The sequence below is a fragment of the Pygocentrus nattereri genome, chromosome 5 (assembly GCF_015220715.1).
Source record: "Pygocentrus nattereri isolate fPygNat1 chromosome 5, fPygNat1.pri, whole genome shotgun sequence".
NCBI lineage: Eukaryota > Metazoa > Chordata > Actinopteri > Characiformes > Serrasalmidae > Pygocentrus > Pygocentrus nattereri.
The window spans coordinates 41,983,407-42,004,946 of NC_051215.1; the positions used below are offsets into that span (position 1 = coordinate 41,983,407).

The 21,540-nt window shown below is 38.3% G+C and overlaps 1 protein-coding gene across 1 annotated transcript; it reads left to right on the forward strand.

Annotated features, from left to right (window-relative positions):
• Positions 1-8,147: 8,147 nt before the first annotated feature.
• rab4a (RAB4a, member RAS oncogene family) lies at positions 8,148-19,794 on the forward strand. Its single transcript, XM_017696589.2, has 8 exons — positions 8,148-8,286; positions 9,980-10,060; positions 10,155-10,269; positions 11,729-11,791; positions 11,893-12,047; positions 12,652-12,747; positions 12,831-12,975; positions 19,113-19,794. The coding sequence occupies exons 1-7, from the start codon at positions 8,271-8,273 to the stop codon at positions 12,944-12,946; spliced, it is 642 nt and encodes a 213-aa protein (XP_017552078.1). The 5' UTR covers positions 8,148-8,270; the 3' UTR covers positions 12,947-12,975; positions 19,113-19,794.
• The last annotated feature ends 1,746 nt before the right edge of the window (positions 19,795-21,540 follow it).

Here is a 21,540-nt window from a genome sequence, read left to right on the forward strand (position 1 = left end):
TCAGTGCAAAGTGTAAGCAGACTTTGCACTGACAGGGCTGTCTGTATAGCTTGTGTTTTCATACACCGTGAATACATAAATCATAGGCATTGTCTTGTCAAATGTACAATTTTTGATGCACAAAAATGATGCACCTCTATTTCTAATAGTGTAGCTACAATAATGTCCCTAACTTTTATTTTGTAGACAATCAATAACTCCACACACACACACACACACACACACACACACACATTTTCTAAGCCACTTCTCCCTCAGGGTCGTGGAGGGTGCTGTAGCCAATCCCAGCAGTCATCGGGCGGAAGGCAGGATATACCCTGGACAGGTTGCCAGTCCATGGCAGGGCTCAATAACTTCAATTCAGTAATAGTATTTGTGCTAATATAGTGATGCAAATGAATATGCTAAAGCTGTCACTGCACAATATGTCTAAGAATGATAAATGTGCAGCTATGATGTCCTCCCTTTGCATTGCATTCCATAATTAATCGGGTTAAAACCCATGCAATTTATTTCAGGGACCTGAGCACACAAAACAACAACAAACAGAAACACAAATACATTTAAAAAGTAACACGTTTTCCATATGACAGTGCAACTATGGAAATTTGAAATTTGTGAGTTCTTAATATCTCAAGGTTAAGGTCGAGGAATAAGCAATTTCTTCAATCCTTACCTCACTGCATTCTAGACTGCATGTAGAGTCATTACAAAGTATGCCCATGTGACAAGAATGTTGTGATGAACCATATATTTTTTAATGTATAGTACTGTGCGAAATGCACCCAAGACTCATTTTCAAAATCTATTTATTTGTGTAGTATGTGTTTATTTTTATTTATAGAATATTAATTAATAATGATCATGTATGTATGTATATATATATATATATATATATATATATATATATATATATATATATATATATATATTATCACCTCATTGGCTGCCTGTTAAATTCTGTATTGATTATAAAATTCTTTTATTGACGTATAAAGCCCTATATAGGCTCGCTCCTTAGAACCTGCAAGACGTTATTACGAGCCATCACGACTACTCAGATCCCAGTGTGCTGGCTTATTAATAATTCCTAGAATTCATAAGGCTGCAGCTGAGGGACGAGCTTTTTCTTATAAAGCCCCCAAACTCTGGAATGATCTTCCAGAAAATGTTCGGGGCTCAGACACAGTCTCAATCTTTAAAACTAGGCTGAAAACTCACTTGTTCCATTTAGCTTTTGGTAGTTAATTGTTCCCCCTTAGATAAAGGCAGCAGATCCAGGGGTCCATGGACACAGGGAATTATAGTAAACTGAGACACTGGTGCTGTCGTCCTGCTGCTCGCATGCGGTCACTCAGGTTTGTGGACTGTGGAGCGGAGGGATGCCAAACTATTTCAGAGTGCTCTCATGTCTGTGTGTCCTTCTGGTTCTCTCCTTTTAGGTAAGCTGTCATAGTCAGATCTGCTGGAGTCATTAGCCACACTCTGGAAATGTTCACATTCCCTGTTTTACATACAAACAGACAGAATAAAACTAAGTCCCTCTGTCTGCCTTTTTTCAGAGTATACGACTGTCCACATGTCTGGCCGGACACTGAAGGACAACTGACTGTCAAGCCCTCCTGCTACCCACTTCAGACCAGCTGCCGACGCCCCAGCTACCGCCACGTACCTTGGACTAGCTGCCCACCCTACACTGATGTTTTCATGGACTCCTAGCTATTACTACTACTAATACTACTGCTATTAATATTAGTAGTATAATCACTTGTAGGTAGTTTGACCAGAGGAGGATGGGTCCCGCCCCTGGTGAGCCTGGTTCCTCCCAAGGTTTCTTCCTCAGTTCTGAGGGAGTTTTTCCTTGCCACTGTCACCCCTGGCTTGCTCACCTGGGGTACTGTATTGTTACAGTACTGGTACAGTACTGTTCATATGTGTAATAATAATTGTGTGCAATAACTGAGAGGTACAATAATTTAGAACTGCTTTATACTAGATGTTTAATATTTATTATCACAGTCACCACCACTTTACTATATTCATAAGAACTTAAATCTTGTGTACAATATTGCAAATTTCTCTTTATCTTTGTTTTAAATTATTAAAGTGTTTACTCTTTTACACGAATGGTTGCAACTGTAACACCTGCAATTTCCCTCTGGGATCAATAAAGGATTCTGATTCTGATTTTACATTCTTGTTAAAACTTTGTCTTTTCTGGAATTCTGTGAAGCTGCTTTGTGACAACATCCATTGTAAAAAGTGCTGTACAAATAAATTTGATTTGATTTGATTTATATGTAGTTAAAAAGCAACTCCTGGTTTGACCAATCAGTGCTTCAGTAAATTGAGCTCATGATGTAATTGATTGTTGATTAACAAGTCTCTGTGGTGGCTGTGAAGGTGTCAAGGAAAAATACAGGCCCAAGAAATTCTTGTTACTTTTTATTGTTTTAATGTTTATTTGAATTATGAATATGACTTAATTCTAATGTATATTGTGATAAACTCACTGCTGAGGTAAATTGTATAAAATTTGCTTAGATGCCTAAAACTTTCACACAGTACTGTATTTACAGGCTTACTGTGTCACTCTGTCTATTTAAGAAAAGAGAGGAATGCTAACTCAGCAACTTTTTTCTATTACCAAGTGTTAGATGAGAGAAATCTTGTGATCTTTAGTATGCTGATGAAGATGATAAAATGGCTGCTGTGTATGTGAGAATCTTTTCAGCACAGAGACCTGCCATCAGAATAAGGTCCCCGTGGAGGCGTAGTGGGGTCATCACTGACACAATTGACTTCTGGATCTCCCTCTGACAGCTGCACTCACCCCATTAGCATTCAATCCACAGCCACTTGAATACTGCCACTTTTCTGGAGGGATGTGTATTCAGCTCGTGCATATTGTCACAGGCCGAGTCCATTTATCATGGTGTCTTTGGTCCTGAACAAGACCAGCCAGCAAGTTTAAAAGCACTGCCCTATTTGAGTGAAAGTGTGAGAGGCATGGGACCCAGAGAACATGCCTGGGCCAAAACAGATCTGACCTGGAGAACAGGGAGGTTTTCTTCAATATTAGACCAGTTCTTACTTTAGGCTTAAGTTACCAGGATAATTGAGACATGCTCATTCTCTTTGTAAAATACCCCAAGACACTATTTAAAAGGTGCATTCGCTCCATTGGAGGTTCATAAGGTGTGAGTAAAGCCCTCACGCTGGATTAGTTTTACCTGGGAATGTACTTTAATCTAAATTATTTTCATGTAGATCAGTGATTTTAATCCAGTGCCCTCAAAAATAGTAGTCCTGACAGTAATGGAATACCTGGTAATACAGAGAACCACACACTGTGTTATTTCTGTTACTGAAGGTGTCACCATTTCAATCTCAGCTAGCTTTGGCAATTTGGGGACATTACACAGATATTTCATCTGAACCAGCCAGTTAAACAAATTACTGTATTTATTTTCTTAAGCTTATTCTTTATTCATAGGAAAAAAAGACATTACAACCAATCTTGAACTAGGTTTTGACATAAGCATGTTTTAATGAATGCATGCATGAATAAATAATTTAATAGGTCGATCTAATAAGTGACTGATGTCTGTTCAATGCCTTGGTAAGTCCTCCTTCTCTTCAGATCCAGAGTTGAGCGTTTGAGGCTCAGCAGTGTTGGAGTTCCCATAGGACCCATGAATGCTCGCAGTGACCCACAGCAGACATGCAGAGAGATCGTGGCTCGCCTTTTGTGCATGTTTAGTGAACGCTGGAGTGATCAAAAAAGAGCCAAGTTCCTCCCCCTCTGTTCTTCTCTCTTGAAGCTTCCCTCCCTCACTCCTGTTGCTCTGCACACTGCCTCCCAGGCTGTCTGTCTCCAATAGTGATGGGCTGGGAACAATGGTGAACTCTGTGTACCATGAAGTGTTGTGGAGGCGATGTGGCCTGAAAGAAAGCTTTCAGCTTGGGCTTTATACACACTCTGAGGGTTACTCCCTGGCGTAAAAGAAATTCTGATGGCATGTATCAAGGGCAATACTTGTAACTAACATGACCCCATTTTGAAATAGCTTTACATACAACAAACAATTCTCAATTTTAAGAGTGCAAGAAACACATATAACATTTTAAATGTTCTGATAATGCATTAACATGCCATCTAAACTGACCAAAAATCTCTTTTGATCTGTATCATATATTTTCTGCATGATTATTAAATGAGTTCTGGCTCATGACTGGTTGACTGGTAAATTTATCAGACACAATTTCAAAGGCAGGCCTACCAATGGAATCAGTTAATATATTGCATGTCTTGCCACCCAGGCAGTGTATGAACAGAGTTTAATTGAGGCCAAATGTCAGAGCTGTCAGTGAAAGTTTATGTGTAACACTAACTGAAAATCTAGAAATACAGGGAATGTACAGAATGATGGAATCACCACAAGAAACATTTGCTTTCTTTGGACATTTCATGTGTTACACTTACCATTTAGTTGCATATATATATATATGCAACTAAATGGTAAGTGTATATATATATATATATATATATATACTACAATATTGTAACTACAGATAAAATACAAAAACAACCTGTTTGCCCCAGTAGCCTTAAAAAGTAGGCTACATACTGTGCATGTTGTTTGCTTACTTAGTGTACAAGTTTTTTTATACACTGTACACTGCCCCCCACCCTCCCTTTCCCTTCTGGACTATCTCTCTCTCTCAGCTCTGGCCTTTCCTGGCCTCAGCACAAGGACAGCATTCAGGGTGTTTGCTGCTGATGTTTGTCAATGGGCCTGTGAGCTGGGCTTCCAGTCTCTCTGAGCCAGCAGAGAGGAAACTGTCTATAGGATAAAGAAGCCTGCTGTGTTCGGAAGGGAGAGACACACTGTGGCACTGATTCTGCCTTTTGCAGGCCAGCCCAGAAGCCTGTACTGTTAACATACAGCCTCCCAAGGCCTCCATGCACTTTAAACTAACAAACCATATGTTGGTTAGAGCTTTTCAGAGCAGTGGAAAAGCTGGATGTTGTTCTCCTGTTGTTGCCATTACTTGCATAAGAAGGGCTTTTTATGGCCTATGTTAGGTCTCAGAATCAAACAACTTGCCAAAAGTGCTCTCATTAAATGAAGGCTGTTCACTTAAACTGCTACTGCTGTGAAAAGAGCATAATCCAAACGAGTGTGTCCAAATGAGTTTCCAAACATAATTTCCAGTTCTTTAAGTTGTTAAGAGTCTATTGCATTTCTGCACTCATTCCTATATGAGGAAAACTGTAAGTATCAGTATGCCTCTGTTTAGACATATCACAAGAAATAGGAAGAACATTTTAGACAACAGAATTTCATCTCCTGTTGTGACAGCCTTTGACATGTTTTTGTGTCCTGTTGCATGCCCCAATCTTAACCTGGCACAGATGCAAGCTCTTCTGGTTACTGGATTGAGCTGAAATAAAAAGAACTCTCAATTTTTAGAATAACATCCTGGTTCAGTCAATGTGATGACATTTTTAGATTGCAAGGACAGTTAACTTCCCTTCTTCCTGGTTACCATTGTGCTCGAGTGATAGCAAATCTCTCAAGTGAAGGCTGAAGCACCCCTGGGTTCATATATAAGCCCCTCACAATGGCAGAGGAAATTATATTTTTATTGCATGCATGCAAGTGTATCTAAGGTTTGTTGACTTTTGCTGTTTAGTTTGCTATAAAATTAAATAGTATCTGGCCTGCAAACAACAGCAACTGAGCAAATGAAGAAAAAAGGGCCCCAATCTAAAAGAACAAGAAGGTTTTGTCAGCCAAAGATGAGGTCAGTTGTTGCTAACTTCCAGCTACAGTGTGTAGTTTGAATGTGAATTAAGCTGAAGCAAAGATAATTCAATTCAATTAATTTGACACGCATTGATATATTACTTTGCCCTGTTTGGTCACTTGCTCATGACATTTTAGACTAAAATGCGTCAATGTCATCAACTCCTTCAGTCACTTAAACAAACCAATTGATTAAGTGCATGTTTATCTGAGAGTCTATGCTAAAGCAGGGATTCTTGATCCCAGTCCTGGGGACACCAAGCTCTTCACATCAATCTGTTGCTGCAATAATACACCTAATTAGCTAATTATCTAGCTTAGAACTCCTTTAACCATCAGAAGACATCTTGAACATACACTATGTCACACACCCAGTAAGGAAGGATACCAGCTAAACAGGAAATATCAGAAGAAAGGACAGTAATTTCTACACATCCTCAGGAGCTATATCTATATATAGGAGCTAACATATATATATATATATATATATATATATATATATATATATATATATATATATATGTGTGTGTGTGTGTGTGTGTGTGTGTATATATATATATATATATATATATATATATATATATATATATATATATATATATAAAGAAACACTAGCACTGGTGCACAGCCATCTGGAAAGCAATGTGGTGACTCATTCTATCAGAGGTCCTCTTGGGTGGGTGTTGACATCATTTCAGGGATTCTACAATGACTTCAAATGCCTCACTCTGATTGGCTTGAACTCATGACCGTTGGCTGTGGGATTGTGTTTTTAACCTCAGTGTGAGTTACTAAATTGCCAGTGAGTTCATCATTGGAAAGTGAGGGCATAAAAATATTATACAATGCACCCACACTGATTGTTAGCAGTTTACTCTGGCTTTGTCTCATATGCTCTTCATTACATATACATTTAATGACATCCAAAAGTCATTCATGGATGTGACAATGCCTAAAATTTATAGTAGGCAATTTACATCTACAATCTGCAATCAATTACTCTTAATTGCTGTTGTCTATAGCAAATCCTTTGAGGGAAAGAATCTTGATTTAATTAAAACATTTCAGGATCTTTTATTTTACTCAACAGTACTGTTGCATAATAACTTTAATGATCAAACACAAGAATAGCATCCAAGAGGAATACTGTAGTCACTGCACAATTACTATACAGAGAGGTGACAAAATGAGCAACTGCTCCTCAGGTGAGAACATCACTGCAGGATGTGACAGCAGGAACAGTTTGTCCACAACTACATAGAAAAAGGTATTATAGAAGGGTTGCAATGCATAAACCTCCCGTTTAAGAGACATGCACATTTGAGATTAGTGGTGCAGAAACCATTAGCAAAAGTTTACAGAGATGTGGAAAAAGCGGTATGGATGAATGAGTCATTCGTCACCATATTCTGGGCGAGTGCGTGTGTGATGAACACTGAGACACCCAATTTTGATTGGTGTCAATTTCTATTCTTCGAGGGGTCACTGCGAATCAATACAAAGTTATTTTGACTGATCACCTTTATCCTATGATGAAACATTTCTGATGGCTGCGATCTCATCCAAGATGACAATGAAGGGGTCACTGGAAGGGTCACTGAATGGTTTGATGAGCATGGAAATTCTTCAAAGTGACCAAATCTCAACTTGAAAGACCTATGGAACACTTCTGACATGATCAACAGCTTTCCGCCACCATCAAAACACCATCCCTCCAGCACAGTTCCAGAGAAGAATGTATGCTAATTTTAGGCTCATTAAAAGTGTCCTGGCAGCTCGTGGTGACCTAGCTCCATACTGAGAAACTTTGCAAACCTGGCTGCAAGAGTGTTGCGAGTTTTTTTTTTGACCAGTCCGTAATGAACTACTACCCCCATGTGGTCACAAATGTTTACGCTACTATTTTTCAGTAGGGCTCCAGGACCAGGTTTAGGAAACATTAAAAACTCACCTAGTTCATAAAAAACAGACTGACAGACAAACAAAACAACAAAAATATGTCTAAGCCTCCCCGTATATAAACAAATTTAATAAAGTTCAATTTAAAAAGGTGGTCATGAAAAAAAGATCATGTATAAATTTATAACCTGGAAAATATAAATCAATGGCCTATAATGCACACTTGAATGCCATCACTGTCCATGTCTTAATGTAATGTAACGTAATGTAAAACCAGTTACAGCCTATTTAGAAACAGCAAATATTAAAATTGGACTGTATATCGTTTTAATGAGTCTCGAATTTTAAATACCGCGTGGACCAGCCTTACAGGTTTTCGGTTGGTATTTCTTCAGTAGTGGCCTATGACTTTTACTCTGAAAATCTCTACAGGAAGTTCACAGCCTGGGAAGTCCGACAGGATGCGCGGATCCCTCTGAGGGATTTTCCTGCATTTAATATCCTCTCCGATTGAACTGACACACAAAATAACATATCTGAAATAACACAGCGCCTGCCATGTCTGAGACGTACGGTACGGAAGCTTATTCTGTGCATTTGTCTGTTGTCACGGATCTCGAAGCCAGGCTGTGTGGGTTTAGCAGGTGTTCAGTTCTCATCCGTCGCTGTAAGCAGGCTAATCGCTCAGATGTACCGTTAGCACTCAGGGCCGGAGGGAGGAGACGCGTACAAACACAGGCTGTTTACTGGGTGGATGGATGCGGAGTTTCACCAGCAGGCACCTCGAGCTTGGCGTGTTGATGTTAGGACAGGACAGGACAGGACCGATCTGTTTGTCCTGCTTATCGCTGGTTTGATACAAGAGGATTGTCTGCTGACTACTGATAACACTATTTTGTGTCATTCCACAATGCTGTATTCGGCTTAGTAGAAAAATACACTGACAATCTGTGCCCGACTTAAGCCAAATCTAGCCATATTTGATCGGATAGTGTTTATTTACTATTACTTTTTTGGGTTAATAAATATATCTAAAATGTCAGACTTGTATACCCTTTATATTGCATAGTCTGTGTGTTGTCCATTGTACTATAGAAACACTGCTATATTTGTTAAGCAGGGTACTGTGTTATTATCTTAGAATACTATTATACTGTGCTTTATTAGAGCAAACACCGCTTTGAACACTGTAGTTGGTGTAATTACTGCTTAGTTTGGGGGTTTTGTGGCTGTTTAAACTATTAGTAAGCTCAGTAGTTTGACTTGTTGGTTAAGTCACTTGTGTTAAAGCAATTTAAAAAGGGAAAAAGCTGAACTAAGCAGTGTGGTGGTCTTTCAGGGCTAGTTTTCCAGACGCAGGTTAAAATGCCAGGGAACGCAATGCAAAATATTAAAAATGTTTGTATGATTCTAATGATGAGCATTATATTAAACATCTGACAAAGTTTACATGAAAATCCAACATTTCTACTGCTTAAAAAACACTTCATCATAACTATTTGAGAATGGTCCTCATATTCTCATGACCACGCATGATTGCCACCCCCCAGTCCAACACCTCCAGCCTGCCTCACCACTGAAGCAGAACTAAACAAATCAGCGCAAAAAGGGAAAAAAAGAGCGAGGCTGCTCCGTACATTTTGGTGTTTTTCTATACTCACAACAAACCTGATTCAACTAATTGGCTAATTAACAACCCTGTGCTGAGTTGAAGTCTGGTGGGAGGAAAGTACTAAAATGTGCAGGGCAGGATACCCCCTGGACCAGGGTTGGGCAAACACTTTTGTAGACTACCCTCCTGTGTTTATGGCTCACAAACATATTATCCAGATGTGGCTGGTGAATGAACAAACAGATAGGTGGAGAGACAGATGAGCTGGCTTAATAGCACGATTATGCTTGCTAGGCTAGCTTTTCTCACCATTAGATTTCTCATGTTAAGTTTCTCTGGCTGAAGAGGTCATAAGGGAACATAGTTTTGTAACCACATAAAGCCACTTTAGCTTTGTGTTTGGTGATGGTGGTCCTGCTTAAGTAAGCACTGACCTAGACTAAAACTACCCAGTTTGCAAGGAAAGAGGATGTTTGCAAAATACACCAGCCACTTATTGGGAATTGAAAATTATTGTAAATTGTGTATAGTCTGTGTCTACAAAAACAACATTAATGTGCCCAAGAACCCAAGTTTCCCTTGATAGTTTAAGAGTAATCATTGAGCAAGCAATATGTTTATGTTAATGAGATGTTCTTATTTTTCTTGTCTTCAGATTTCCTGTTCAAGTTCCTAGTGATTGGGAATGCAGGAACTGGAAAATCATGTCTCCTTCACCAGTTCATAGAGAAGAAATGTATGTCCATCTAAAGTATATCTAAAAGCCAAAAAACATCATCACACTTGTTTACATGCATATCAAAAGACATTATTCTTTCCTGTTCCTGCAGTTAAAGATGACTCAAACCATACGATTGGTGTCGAGTTTGGCTCGAAGATCATCAATGTGGTTAACAAGTTTGTCAAACTTCAAATTTGGGACACAGCAGGACAGGAACGATTCAGGTGCGTTCAAAGAGGTCTGGGTGGAAGACAAACTAGGCCACTCAGCAATATGCAGCGTTACATAGGACCACTTGTACTTTGACATAACTTACTTTGATAAAATGGTTGTTGCTCAGGGTTTTAAAGAAGAAAAAAGGTTATTTGCATTTTAGTACAGTTAAGAACATGTAAGGTTGTAATATGAATGTATCATTCAGCCGTTGGTTTTGACTAGGAGAATGAGGCTCTGTTATTTATTCAGTTTAACATGAAGCTGTAGAATGTTTGATCACTGCTATGTTCATGTTGATACATGAAGGGACACTAGCAAAGTGCCATTATCTTGAACCAGACTTAGCAGTTATGTTGTGGTCCACTGGAGACACTTTAAAGAGCAGAATTCAAGAACAGCAGAAGAAAATAGCTTGCTTTCAAAATTACAGCTGCACAATATGCAGTTTGTAATCACTGGCTTTTGCAATACTGATATTGGAAAATGCTGCAATATGCTAACAGGCCTTTTAATAAATCACCCTGTTTAAAGTGTGTGCAGTTGGCATCCTGAATATCATTAGATCTTCCTCATGAGTTTCTGTGATGCGAATCTAAAATTAGCACATGTTCATTTAGACAAATCAGAACTCCTTTGGAACAATATGTTCTAGTCAGGGTCAAGAAAAATATAACTCTTTGGCAGTAATTCAGCCTGTCATATATGGAGAAAGAACAGATGTGCATATGATCCCATGAACAGCATAACCAATATCCTGACTTGAGTCTTTGAAATTTTATTGGGCATTCTGAAATTTTAAATTTCAGGCCTATCAGGGGGATGCTCGTAATCTTGGGGAATTGAAGACTGTTTGCTGAAAGGAATGAGCAAAAAGTTTAACCACAGTTCTGTAAAAAGCTATTTACGTCTTGCAGTACATCTCTCAAAGCTGTAACTGCCAACAGCAGCCTAACAGCAAAGTATTGATGTTATTAGATGGTGATCTGTCAATAATTTTTCCTTTATAAATTTCTCTTTTTCTGACTATGCATGTGAATACATTTTTGGTTTTTCGTTTTTGTTTCATTTTACATTTTTTTTTATTCATAATTATAAGTACAAGAGCAAAAGACTTGAAGTGGATTATGTGCATTGGAAGTATAAAGAATAACTAAAACAAAAGAGTTTGAATGCTTGTTTGCCCTCACTGTAAAAAATTGTTGGAAATGATACAGACTAGTTTTTAACCTTCTTAAAAATTAAAGATCAAATGTTGCGATGTATAAGGCACATCTTAATTACAATAAAAAACTAATATGGTGTTTTGTCCATATCGCAGTCTTAATGAATTCTGTCATAACATTAAATATATTAGTTGCATTATAACTTTTTCCCAATGTTATGAATAACTTCCAACGCTGTGTTTCAAAATAATTAACCAATGCAATGAGTATTTCTGTCCTATAATTAATTATTTTCTCTCATCAGATCTGTAACAAGAAGCTATTATAGAGGTGCAGCAGGAGCTCTACTTGTGTACGACATTACCAGGTATGTTATCAAAGTAAAGTAGTGTTGGAGTTAGATTACACCCCATACCTCTGCTATAATAAGTTTTTACTGCAATAGTTTAATCTATATGTCTTTATCAGCCGGGAGACGTACAATGCTCTGACCAACTGGCTGACAGATGCCAGGATGTTGGCCAGCCAGAACATTGTCATAATATTGTGCGGCAATAAGAAAGACCTGGACGCTGATCGTGAGGTCACTTTTCTGGAGGCATCCCGCTTCGCTCAAGAGAATGGTATGTCTGTCTGGCAAGAAACATGTATGTCCCTGTTTCCAGCACAGGGAGACAGCTTAATAAATCCATGTGTTTTCTGTAAGAGAGAATACTGGGCACTGTAAAATACAGTTCTCATTATATTTTCTTAATATTAATGTTAAAATGTAATTGAAACTATTAATGTTTATTAGGATGAAGTTTTTTGTGTATTCTGTGTTGCTACTATTACAATCATATACCTAAAATATTTAGAATTTTGAAACCCCCTTTTACTGTTTTAAAAGACAGGTGACATTTAAGGTTTTTACTGTGATTGTACCACAAGAGGCCACTGTAGACTTGAAATTAGACACAACCTTACTGAGTGGAACATTGCCAGAGATTCTCTTCTGGTCCAGATGTAAGTTGAGCCTAGTGACATACTGTAATCAATAGCAACATATATTAGTTCTTATGTACATCTACTGCTGTTGAATATACATCTATGAATATGTTTAATGACTAGCTGTAATTGTGTGCTAATGTATTAATGTAATGTAATGTCAGTCAAGACAGTAATGGACTAAACTGATAATAAATAATGAATAAAATGTTCTTGAACATAACTCTGCTGGCATTTCAGAACTCATGTTTCTGGAGACCAGTGCTTTAACAGGGGAAAATGTGGAGGAGGCGTTTGTTCAGTGTGCCCGCAAAATCCTCAACAAAATAGAATCAGGTACTACTGCAGAGTTTGAACTGTCTACAGAATGCACTGTGTTGTGATGTAGCATGTTGTGAAGGGTTTTTGCTGTTGGATAGGTGAGCTGGATCCGGAGCGGATGGGTTCAGGGATTCAGTATGGTGATGCAGCACTGCGGCAGCTACGCTCCCCAAGACGAGCTCAGGCTGAGAGTGTGCAGGAGTGTGGCTGTTAGCGCCAGCGCCGCTATAGCCAAACAGCCAGGTGAGAGAAGACTTTTTACTTTTGATTATTTGCAGAATCAAAAGTAAGGGGTATAATATCTGGCCTCAAGATGACCAAATTCATTCACAGTTCTCATCATTCCATGATGAAGCCTGAAATTTCACCTTCAGTATTTTTCTACAGTATAGTATGCTTTGCAAACTGTTTTTTAAAATGCATTAAGTACATAAATGTGACTGCAGGAGCTACATTATATGGCCAAAAATATGAGGACACCTGACTGTCAGACCTAAAAGAGCTTGTTGGACATCCCAATCAAAAATCATTGGCATTAATATAGTGTTGGCCCACTCTGTGTAGCTATGACTGCCTCCTTTCTACTGGAAAGGATTTCCACAAGATTCTGGGGTGTGTCTGTAGACATTTGTGTCCATGCAGTCAAAATAGTGTTTGTGAGGTCAAGCACTAATGTTGGACAAGAAGACTTGGCTCACAGTTGTTGTCCCAAGTCATCCCAAAAGTGTTCAGTAAGGTTGAGGTCAGAGCTCTGTGCAGGCCACTGGGATTTCAGACTAATGCTGCATCCTAAACCAAAAACTGCCATACTAATTAGTATGTAAAAATTAGTATGCCACCATTAGAAGCTAGTATAGTACATATAGTATAGTAGTATGTGGTTTTTGACACAGCTAATGTTGTTATGGACTTATCTTTGTGCCCAGTTGTGCTGGAACAGGAAAGGGCCTTCTACAAACTGTTGCCAAAGTTGGAAACATATAATTATCTAAAAAATCTTTGTATGCTATAACATTAACATTACCCTTCACTGGACCTAAGTGGCCCAAACCTTCAAAAACATCCCCATACCATTATTCCTACCCCAACCAATCTTTACTGTTGGCACTGTGCATTCTGGTGGATAGCGTTTTACTGGCATCCGTCAAAGCCAGATTCCTCCATCAGACTTCCAGATAGTGAAGTGTGATTCATCACTCCAGAGAACCCATTTGCACAGTTCCAGAGTCCAGTGGCAGCATGCTTTACACCACTCCAGCTGACTCTTGACATCCCACATTATAATCGTGTGCAACTTTTCAGCCAAGAAAACTTATTTCATGATACTCTTGATGCACAGTTCTTGTGCTGATGTTGCTTCCAGAGATAATTTAAGACTCTGTAGTAAGTAGTGCAACAGAAGATAGTGTGTCAAACTGCCTATGTGCTTCAGCACTTGGTGGCCACACTCTGTGAGTCTACCTGATCTACAGCTTTATGGTTGACATGTTGTTGCTTCTAAATGCTGCCATATCACAATAATAGTGCTTACCATTGACTGAGACAGATCTATTAGGGCAGAAATTTCACAAAATGCTTTGTGGAAAGGAAGGCATCCACCTTGACAGTACGTTGTTGAAAGTCACTGAGTTCTTCAGTTCAACCTTTTCTGCTGCCACTGTTTGTCTCTGGCGATTGCATAGCTATGTGCTTGATTTTATACACCTTTTGTCAATGGGTATAACAAACACCTGAACTCAATAATTAGAGGTGGTGTCCGCATATTTTTTGCCATATAATGTATTTGTATCAGGAATACAGACAATAAAAACAAAATCTATCAACCAGTCAATCAATCAGTCACCATTTTTGAATCCTCTGAGAACATTGAGAGTGACCCTCATTTACAATATTATCGAGTTAATAAAGTGAAAAGGGATTGATAATGAACATATCAAATATTAAAAATAAATTTAGAAAAACATTGGAAAAACATTGGCTGGTAAGTATAAAAAAATTAAACAATAATAAAATATGTTTAAAAACTGTAGTAAATGTAAAACAATAATTAAAGTTTCACTAAAATGCTAAAAATTAACTAACTTTTAACTAAAATTTAAAATTACTGAAATAATAAAATAATTATAATTAAAGCAAGAATAATAATAATAAATAAACAAACAATAATAAAATAAAATAGCTAAAACAATGAAAATAAGACAATAATAGTAAAAATCAGGTAAAGCAGTTGTAGGCAGAGTGGAGGTGGTTAGAAACTAGAAGTTTAAAATGACTGATTGACACCAGCGAGTCGAGCTTTAGTGTTTCCTGTAGTACCAGCTCACTTGTGCACTGTGACTGAAGACAGATTTTCCCAGTTTAGTAAAAACTTTCAGTACCTGGCATGTGACCCACCTGCTGGAGTGAATCTGATAATTACCATTATTTATAGATGTCAGTGAAGTAATATATGCTGGCATATGGCCAGAGAGTGTTTTATAAATAAAAATAAACCAATGTGTTTCCTGCCATGCTGCTAGTGAGAGCCAACCAACAGTTTGCAGTGATGAGTGTTATACAAATCTTTTTTTGTATTTTACATTTGCAACATACTTTATTGAATTATCATAATAAATTATAATAAAGTCTAACATTCCAAAATGTTTGCAGTTCACCTTCAGATTGAGGCAGTGCATTTTATATCCCTTGTACATTAAATGTGTACATTTGAGTAGAATTAGTTTGAACTGTTTTGTTACTGGTATGGTGTATGACAGCATCGTCCATTTATTAGCTGTTTTGTCTGAATTAAATGAGACAAAATATGAAAAACTGTCAGCCTGATGCATATGTATCAGGCATTTTGGACACATGTACTTTTATTACCTTCTCACTGTTTAGGTGGCAAAATCCACTACCTCTCCTGTGCTTTTAAATGTTAAAATGTTTAACATTTAAACTTTTAAAATGTTAAATTCTCTAAAAACAGCAAAATTGCATTCTAGCAAGAGCAGATTTGATGAGGGATGCTGTTATCCATATTGCTCTATACATTATAATCTGCATCTGAGGTCTAAGGTACTTACTTTAATAGTAGAGTTTAGATGATTGCAGGCTACGTTGTAATTGGTACAACCCCAATTCCAACTAAGTTAGGATGTTGTGTAAACCATAAATAAAAACAGAATACGATGATTTTCAAATCCTTTTCAACCTATATTCAATTGAATACACTAAAAAGACAAGATATTTAATGTTAAAACGGATAAACTTTATTGTTTTTTGCAAATATTCACTCATTTTGAATTTGATGCCTGCAACACGTTCCAAAGAAGTTGGGACAGGAGTAACAAAAGACTGGGAAAGTTGAGGAATGCTTCAAAAAACATCTGTTTGGAACATTCCACAGCTGAGCAGGTTAATTGGAAACAGTTGAGTATCATGATTGGGTATAAATGAGCATCCCTGAAAGGCTCAGTCGTTCACAAGCAAGGATGGGGTGAGGTTCACCACTTTGTGAACACCTGCATGAGCAAATAGTCCAACAGTTTAAGAACAAGGTTTCTCAACATGCAATTGCAAGGAATTTATGGATTTCATCATCACAGTCCATAATATCAAAAGATTCAGAGAATCTGGAGAAATCTCTACAAGTAAGCGGCAAGGCAGAAAACCAACACTGAATGCCTGTGACCTTTGATCCCTCAGGCAGCGCTGCATTAAAAACCGACATCATTCTGTAACGGATATTACCACATGGGCTCAGGAACACTTCAGAAAACCACTGTCAGTGAACGCAGTTTGTTGCTCCACCTACAAGTGCAAGTTAAAACTCTGCCATGCAAAGCGAAAGCCATATATCAACAACACCCAGAAACGCCACAGGCTTCTCTGGGCCCGAGCTCATCTGAGATGGACTGACGCAAAGTGGAAAAGTGTCCTGTGGTCTGACGAGTCAACATTTCATATTGCTTTTGGAAATCATGGACATCCGGGCCAAATAGGAAAGAACTGTCCGGATTGTTATCAGCGCAAAGTTCAAAAGTCAGCATCTCTGATGGTATGGGGGTGTGTTAGTGCCCATTGAAAATGTTTGGCACATTATGAAGTGCAAAATATGACAACGGAGACCCAGGACTGTTGAGCAACTGAAATTGTACATCAAGCAAGAATGTGAAAAAATTTCACCTACAAAGCTTCAACAGTTAGTGTCCTCAATTCCCAAATGCTTATTGAGCGTTATTAAAAGGAAACGTGATGTAACACAGTGGTAAACATGCTCCTGTCCCAACTTCTTTGGAACGTGTTGCAGGCATCAAATTCAAAATGAGTGAATATTTTCAAAAAACAATAAAGTTCATCCGTTTGAAGATTAATGTCTTGTCTTTGTAGTGTATTCAATTGAATATAGGTTGAAAAGTATTTGCAAATCATCGTATTCTGTTTTAATTTATGTTTTACACAACGTCCCAACTTCATTGGAATTGGGGTTGTAAATCCAGGATTCAGGACTGGAACTTCATACAATAATGAGGAAAATGTATTTTTTTTAAAAGTATGATATACTGTGTCCTTTCAGTTTATTTAGACTACATAGTGTACATTAAGTATTTTCATATTTTTGCAAAGCAGCAAAGCAATATGCACTACTTTGCCTGTACACCAAATAGCAAATGTATACTAAACATCATTTCTGGCTATGTGTTCACATCATCAGTAATGAGTAGGTCAATGATAGTCTCTTATTACATCACCTATAACTGCTAGTTCTGTGTAATGTCCCCTTCCTTTCCCTCTTGTCTGTAAAAGGATGTTTGTCGCAGCTCAACAGCATCTGTACTCTATTTGGCATGCTCTAGGAAGGAGGAGTCCTCTTTGATATTGGGGACTATTTTGGTCATTAACCAACCCCCTCCCCGAGCTCTGCTCAAGTTAGCTTCTGCGTGCGCAAGTGACGATGACACAGCAATGCCGAGCCATGCTAAGCATGTCCCCCTCCCAAACCCCCCCAAACAAGCACAGATACTCCCACAGGTTCACCCTCTTTCCTAACTAGAGAATGAGCAACTGCCTAAACTTGTTGCCACCCCCAGAACTTATCAGTTGGACTGCACACACATACAAAAAACATTGCAGGGCAGTAGTTATATTTAACTGCAGACACCCTGCGTCCTTCCCAGACCCTTAGCCAGGCAGGTTTCTAAGGACCCTTATTTGGCTACTTTGGATTGCTAACCAGAAATAGAGATCCAAGGTGGATCCAAGGTATCTGTGGAAGGAGAAGACTAATTAACAGGCAGCTACTCATGGACAACTTAATACTCCATACACAGATATGAATAAGAAGGTCTTAGTTAGGAATGGTGTGAATTTCTATTTCATTTTTTAAATTCTTTTCAAAATGCAGCTGTAGTGCAAAATATGAAATTGCATGCAAGACAAGACCTGAAATATCATCCCAAGTGATTAATACTATTTGCAACACTCGTTACAGCTCCGGGTTGAAATATTTTTCTTGTACTTGTTGAAGACGTGTGCAGCTCCAGTCACTGAGAGATGCAACCCTGTTTAGTGCTTTCTTTCCTTGAGTATGTGTGATTCAGCTCATGAAGGTTATGATAATTAGCCAATTAGGGCCATTACCCCACAAGACTGGGATTTGATACCCCTGCCAGTTGGGGCCCCTGTGTCATATAGAACCCTTTTATAGAAGTTCTATAACTGTAGACTCGATGCGTCTTAGGCCCTGGGTTCTCAAAGCCAGGAGTGCCCATCCTGTTCTAGGGATATCCAACCCTAAATGAACATATATAGAGCTAATTGAGGTCTTCAAAAACACAGACAGCAGTGAAAAATTTTTTGAACTTTGTGGAATTATCTGGATTTCTGCATGATTAGTTCAATATAAATAAATAAATATATTAAGGTTGTCTTACAGAACAACACCAAAAAAATGTCAAGTCAGATGTTTTAATCAGTCCAGAAGTGAGATGACCTACATTACCATAATATTAAAAATAACACCAATAAAACAAATGGCTTTAGAAGTTTGTTCAAATGCAAATCAAAAGAGAGGAATTAATGAGAAATATTACTAAAGCTCCTCAGACTGTGCAGCAAAAGGTTTTAAAGGCTTAGGGTGTATTCAGGCAGTTGGCTTAAAAATGCAAGATGATCAGCATTCACATTGAGGATAGCAGTCATTCAGCCAGTATTTAATGCTAGCATGAATAACGTGAATGGTAATGTTGGTTTTTGCGTGCATTCTTTAATTATTATGCTGGTGTGGTTCTTCAGTCATTGTTTTTATTTATTTTATTATTTTGATTTTTTTAATATCCTTGCACAAATCTTTGTTTGTTGATATGGTTCAAATGAATGTTCCACCATTTGGTCTTCAGGCAGGTTTTGTGAAGATAAGGAGGATATCAGTGGGGAATGGGGTGAAAAGCCCAAGAAAGTGGAGCAACTCTTCCCTCACCTTCCTTTTACTTCGGTTCAGACGTGGCAGAGATCCTGGGACGTCTCTGCGCTCCAGAAGTCTGGAAACCGTTAACTGCCCCCTGGGCCTAGGCAAAGATACCCGCTGTGTTCAATACCCTGAGGATGATGAAACTAGGCCCTTGCTGAAAGTTCTGCACTGAGCTATCCTAACCTTCTGTGTCCTATTCTACTCCCATTAACATATGTAGATCTTGTGTAGAGAAGAGCTTATCATCATTACCTTGGAGCATGTTTTATGGACTTCATTACCAGGACTTCAACGATTAGGTTTTATCAGATCGGGAGAAGGCCAGTGTTTACTTGGAGGGTCTCATCAGTGACATCTGTTACGTGCACTGGTTTTATCATGACACGATACATTTTTATTCATTTTTTCTCTCTTGCTCTGCAGATAAGTATTCCCTTTGGTCTGGTAGGGCAATATAATGGAATATACAATGTTTTATAAAAGAGATTGCTGTCTTTTGCAAGAATGCACTGTTCTTCTGTTCTGATGTTTTCGGTGCACAACATGTATAAGAGAAGTTATGTTGCTGTAAAAACCTGGAATGTCAAAATACAGTATATATAAACAAACATTATCTTCTCATATACATATATCATAATGAAGGAAGTTTAAAATGTAGATTGAAAAGTCACTAATACACAGAGTATTATCTTCCACAGCATATTTACATGCTGTTGTCCTGTTTGAAAATGTTCATTGGATTGACTTATACAAAGTGTTGTTAAACTAGTGTCTCATCTTCAAATGTAATAGATATAAATGTGCAGTCAACTACAGTGTTTTGGAAAATGTATGTTGAGTGCTACATTCTACTTATTCTTGGACCCTCACTTCAAACCTATCCAAAATTTTCATACATTTGACACATGACCATCATTTATTGATAAGATCCTATTATAAATTGATGTTATTTAACATATATAACAGTAAAAGTATCGAGGCTAAACAAATGACCCTTACACTGCGCTTTCTATAGCTTTTGTTTATTAAAAGCCTTGAACCATTGATTTCTCTCATCACATAAACAAGCTAAAGTAAAAAAAATCATCTTGTTTATGTTAAACATTACAGATCTTTTCTGGGGAACAGACTAAGAATTTGAATTGGGCATTAGTAACAGAAGGCATGTTTATTGCACTGGTGGCAGAAGCTCTTAATTTAAATGAATATTTTACTTAACCTAGGTTTGCTTCTGATTCATTTCCCAACGAGTTTGACTTAAGACATTAATAAAAATGCTAAGTTCCTTCTTACGGTGCTGATAAACAGAGGCAAAGATAGAAAGCTTAGTTCAGCAATGATATTCAAATAAATACTAGTATATCACATGTACACTATATTGCCAAAAGCATTTGCTTGTCTGCCTTCACACACATAGGAACTTGGATGACATCCCATTCTTAATCCATAGGGTTTAATATGATGTCAGCCCACCCTGTGCAGCTATAACAGCTTTGACTCTTCTTGGAAGGCTTTCCGCAAGGTTTAGGAGTATGTTTATGGGAATTTTTGACCATTCTTCCAGGAGCACATTTGATGTCAGACACTGACGTTGGACGAGAAGGCCTGGCTCGCAGTCTCTGCTCTAATTCATCCCAAAGGTGTTCTATCGGGTTCAGGTCAGGACTCTGTGCAGGCCAGTCAAGTTCTTCCACACCAAACTCGCTCATCCATGTCTTTATGGACCTTGCTTTGTGCACTGGTGGGCAGTCAGGTTGGAACAGTCCCCAAACTGTTCCCACAAAGTTGGGAGCATGAAATTTTCCAAAATCTCTTGGTCTGCTGAAGCATTAAGAGTTCCTTTTACTGGGACTAAGGGGCCAAGCCCAACTCCTGAAAAACAACCCCACACCATAATCCCCCCTCCACCAAACTTTACACTTGGCACAATGCAGTCAGACAAGTACCGTTTTCCTGGCAACTGCCAAACCCATACTCGTCCATCAGATTGCCAGACAGAGAAGCGTGATTCATCACTCCAGAGAATATGCCTCCACTGATCTAAAGTCCAGTGGTGACGCTTTACACCACTGCATTCAACACTTTGCATTGCACTTGGTGATGTAAGGCTTGGATACAGCTGTTCAGCCATGGAAACCCATTCCATGAAGCTCTCTTCACTGTTCTTGAGCTAATCTGAAGGCCACATGAAGTTTAGAGGTCTGTAGCGATTGACTCTGCAGAAAGTTGGCGACCTCTCCACACTATGCGCCTCAGCATCCACTGACCCCACTCTGTCATTTTACAGTTGCTGTCGTTCCCAATCGCTTCCACTTTATAATACCACTGTCATTTGACTGTGGAATATTTAGTAGTGA

Coding starts and splice junctions, on each gene's coding strand:
- rab4a (XM_017696589.2), top strand. Junction 10,270..11,728: donor GCAGGACAGGAACGATTCAG/GTGCGTTCAAAG, acceptor TTCTCTCATCAG/ATCTGTAACAAGAAGCTATT. Junction 11,792..11,892: donor CTTGTGTACGACATTACCAG/GTATGTTATCAA, acceptor TGTCTTTATCAG/CCGGGAGACGTACAATGCTC.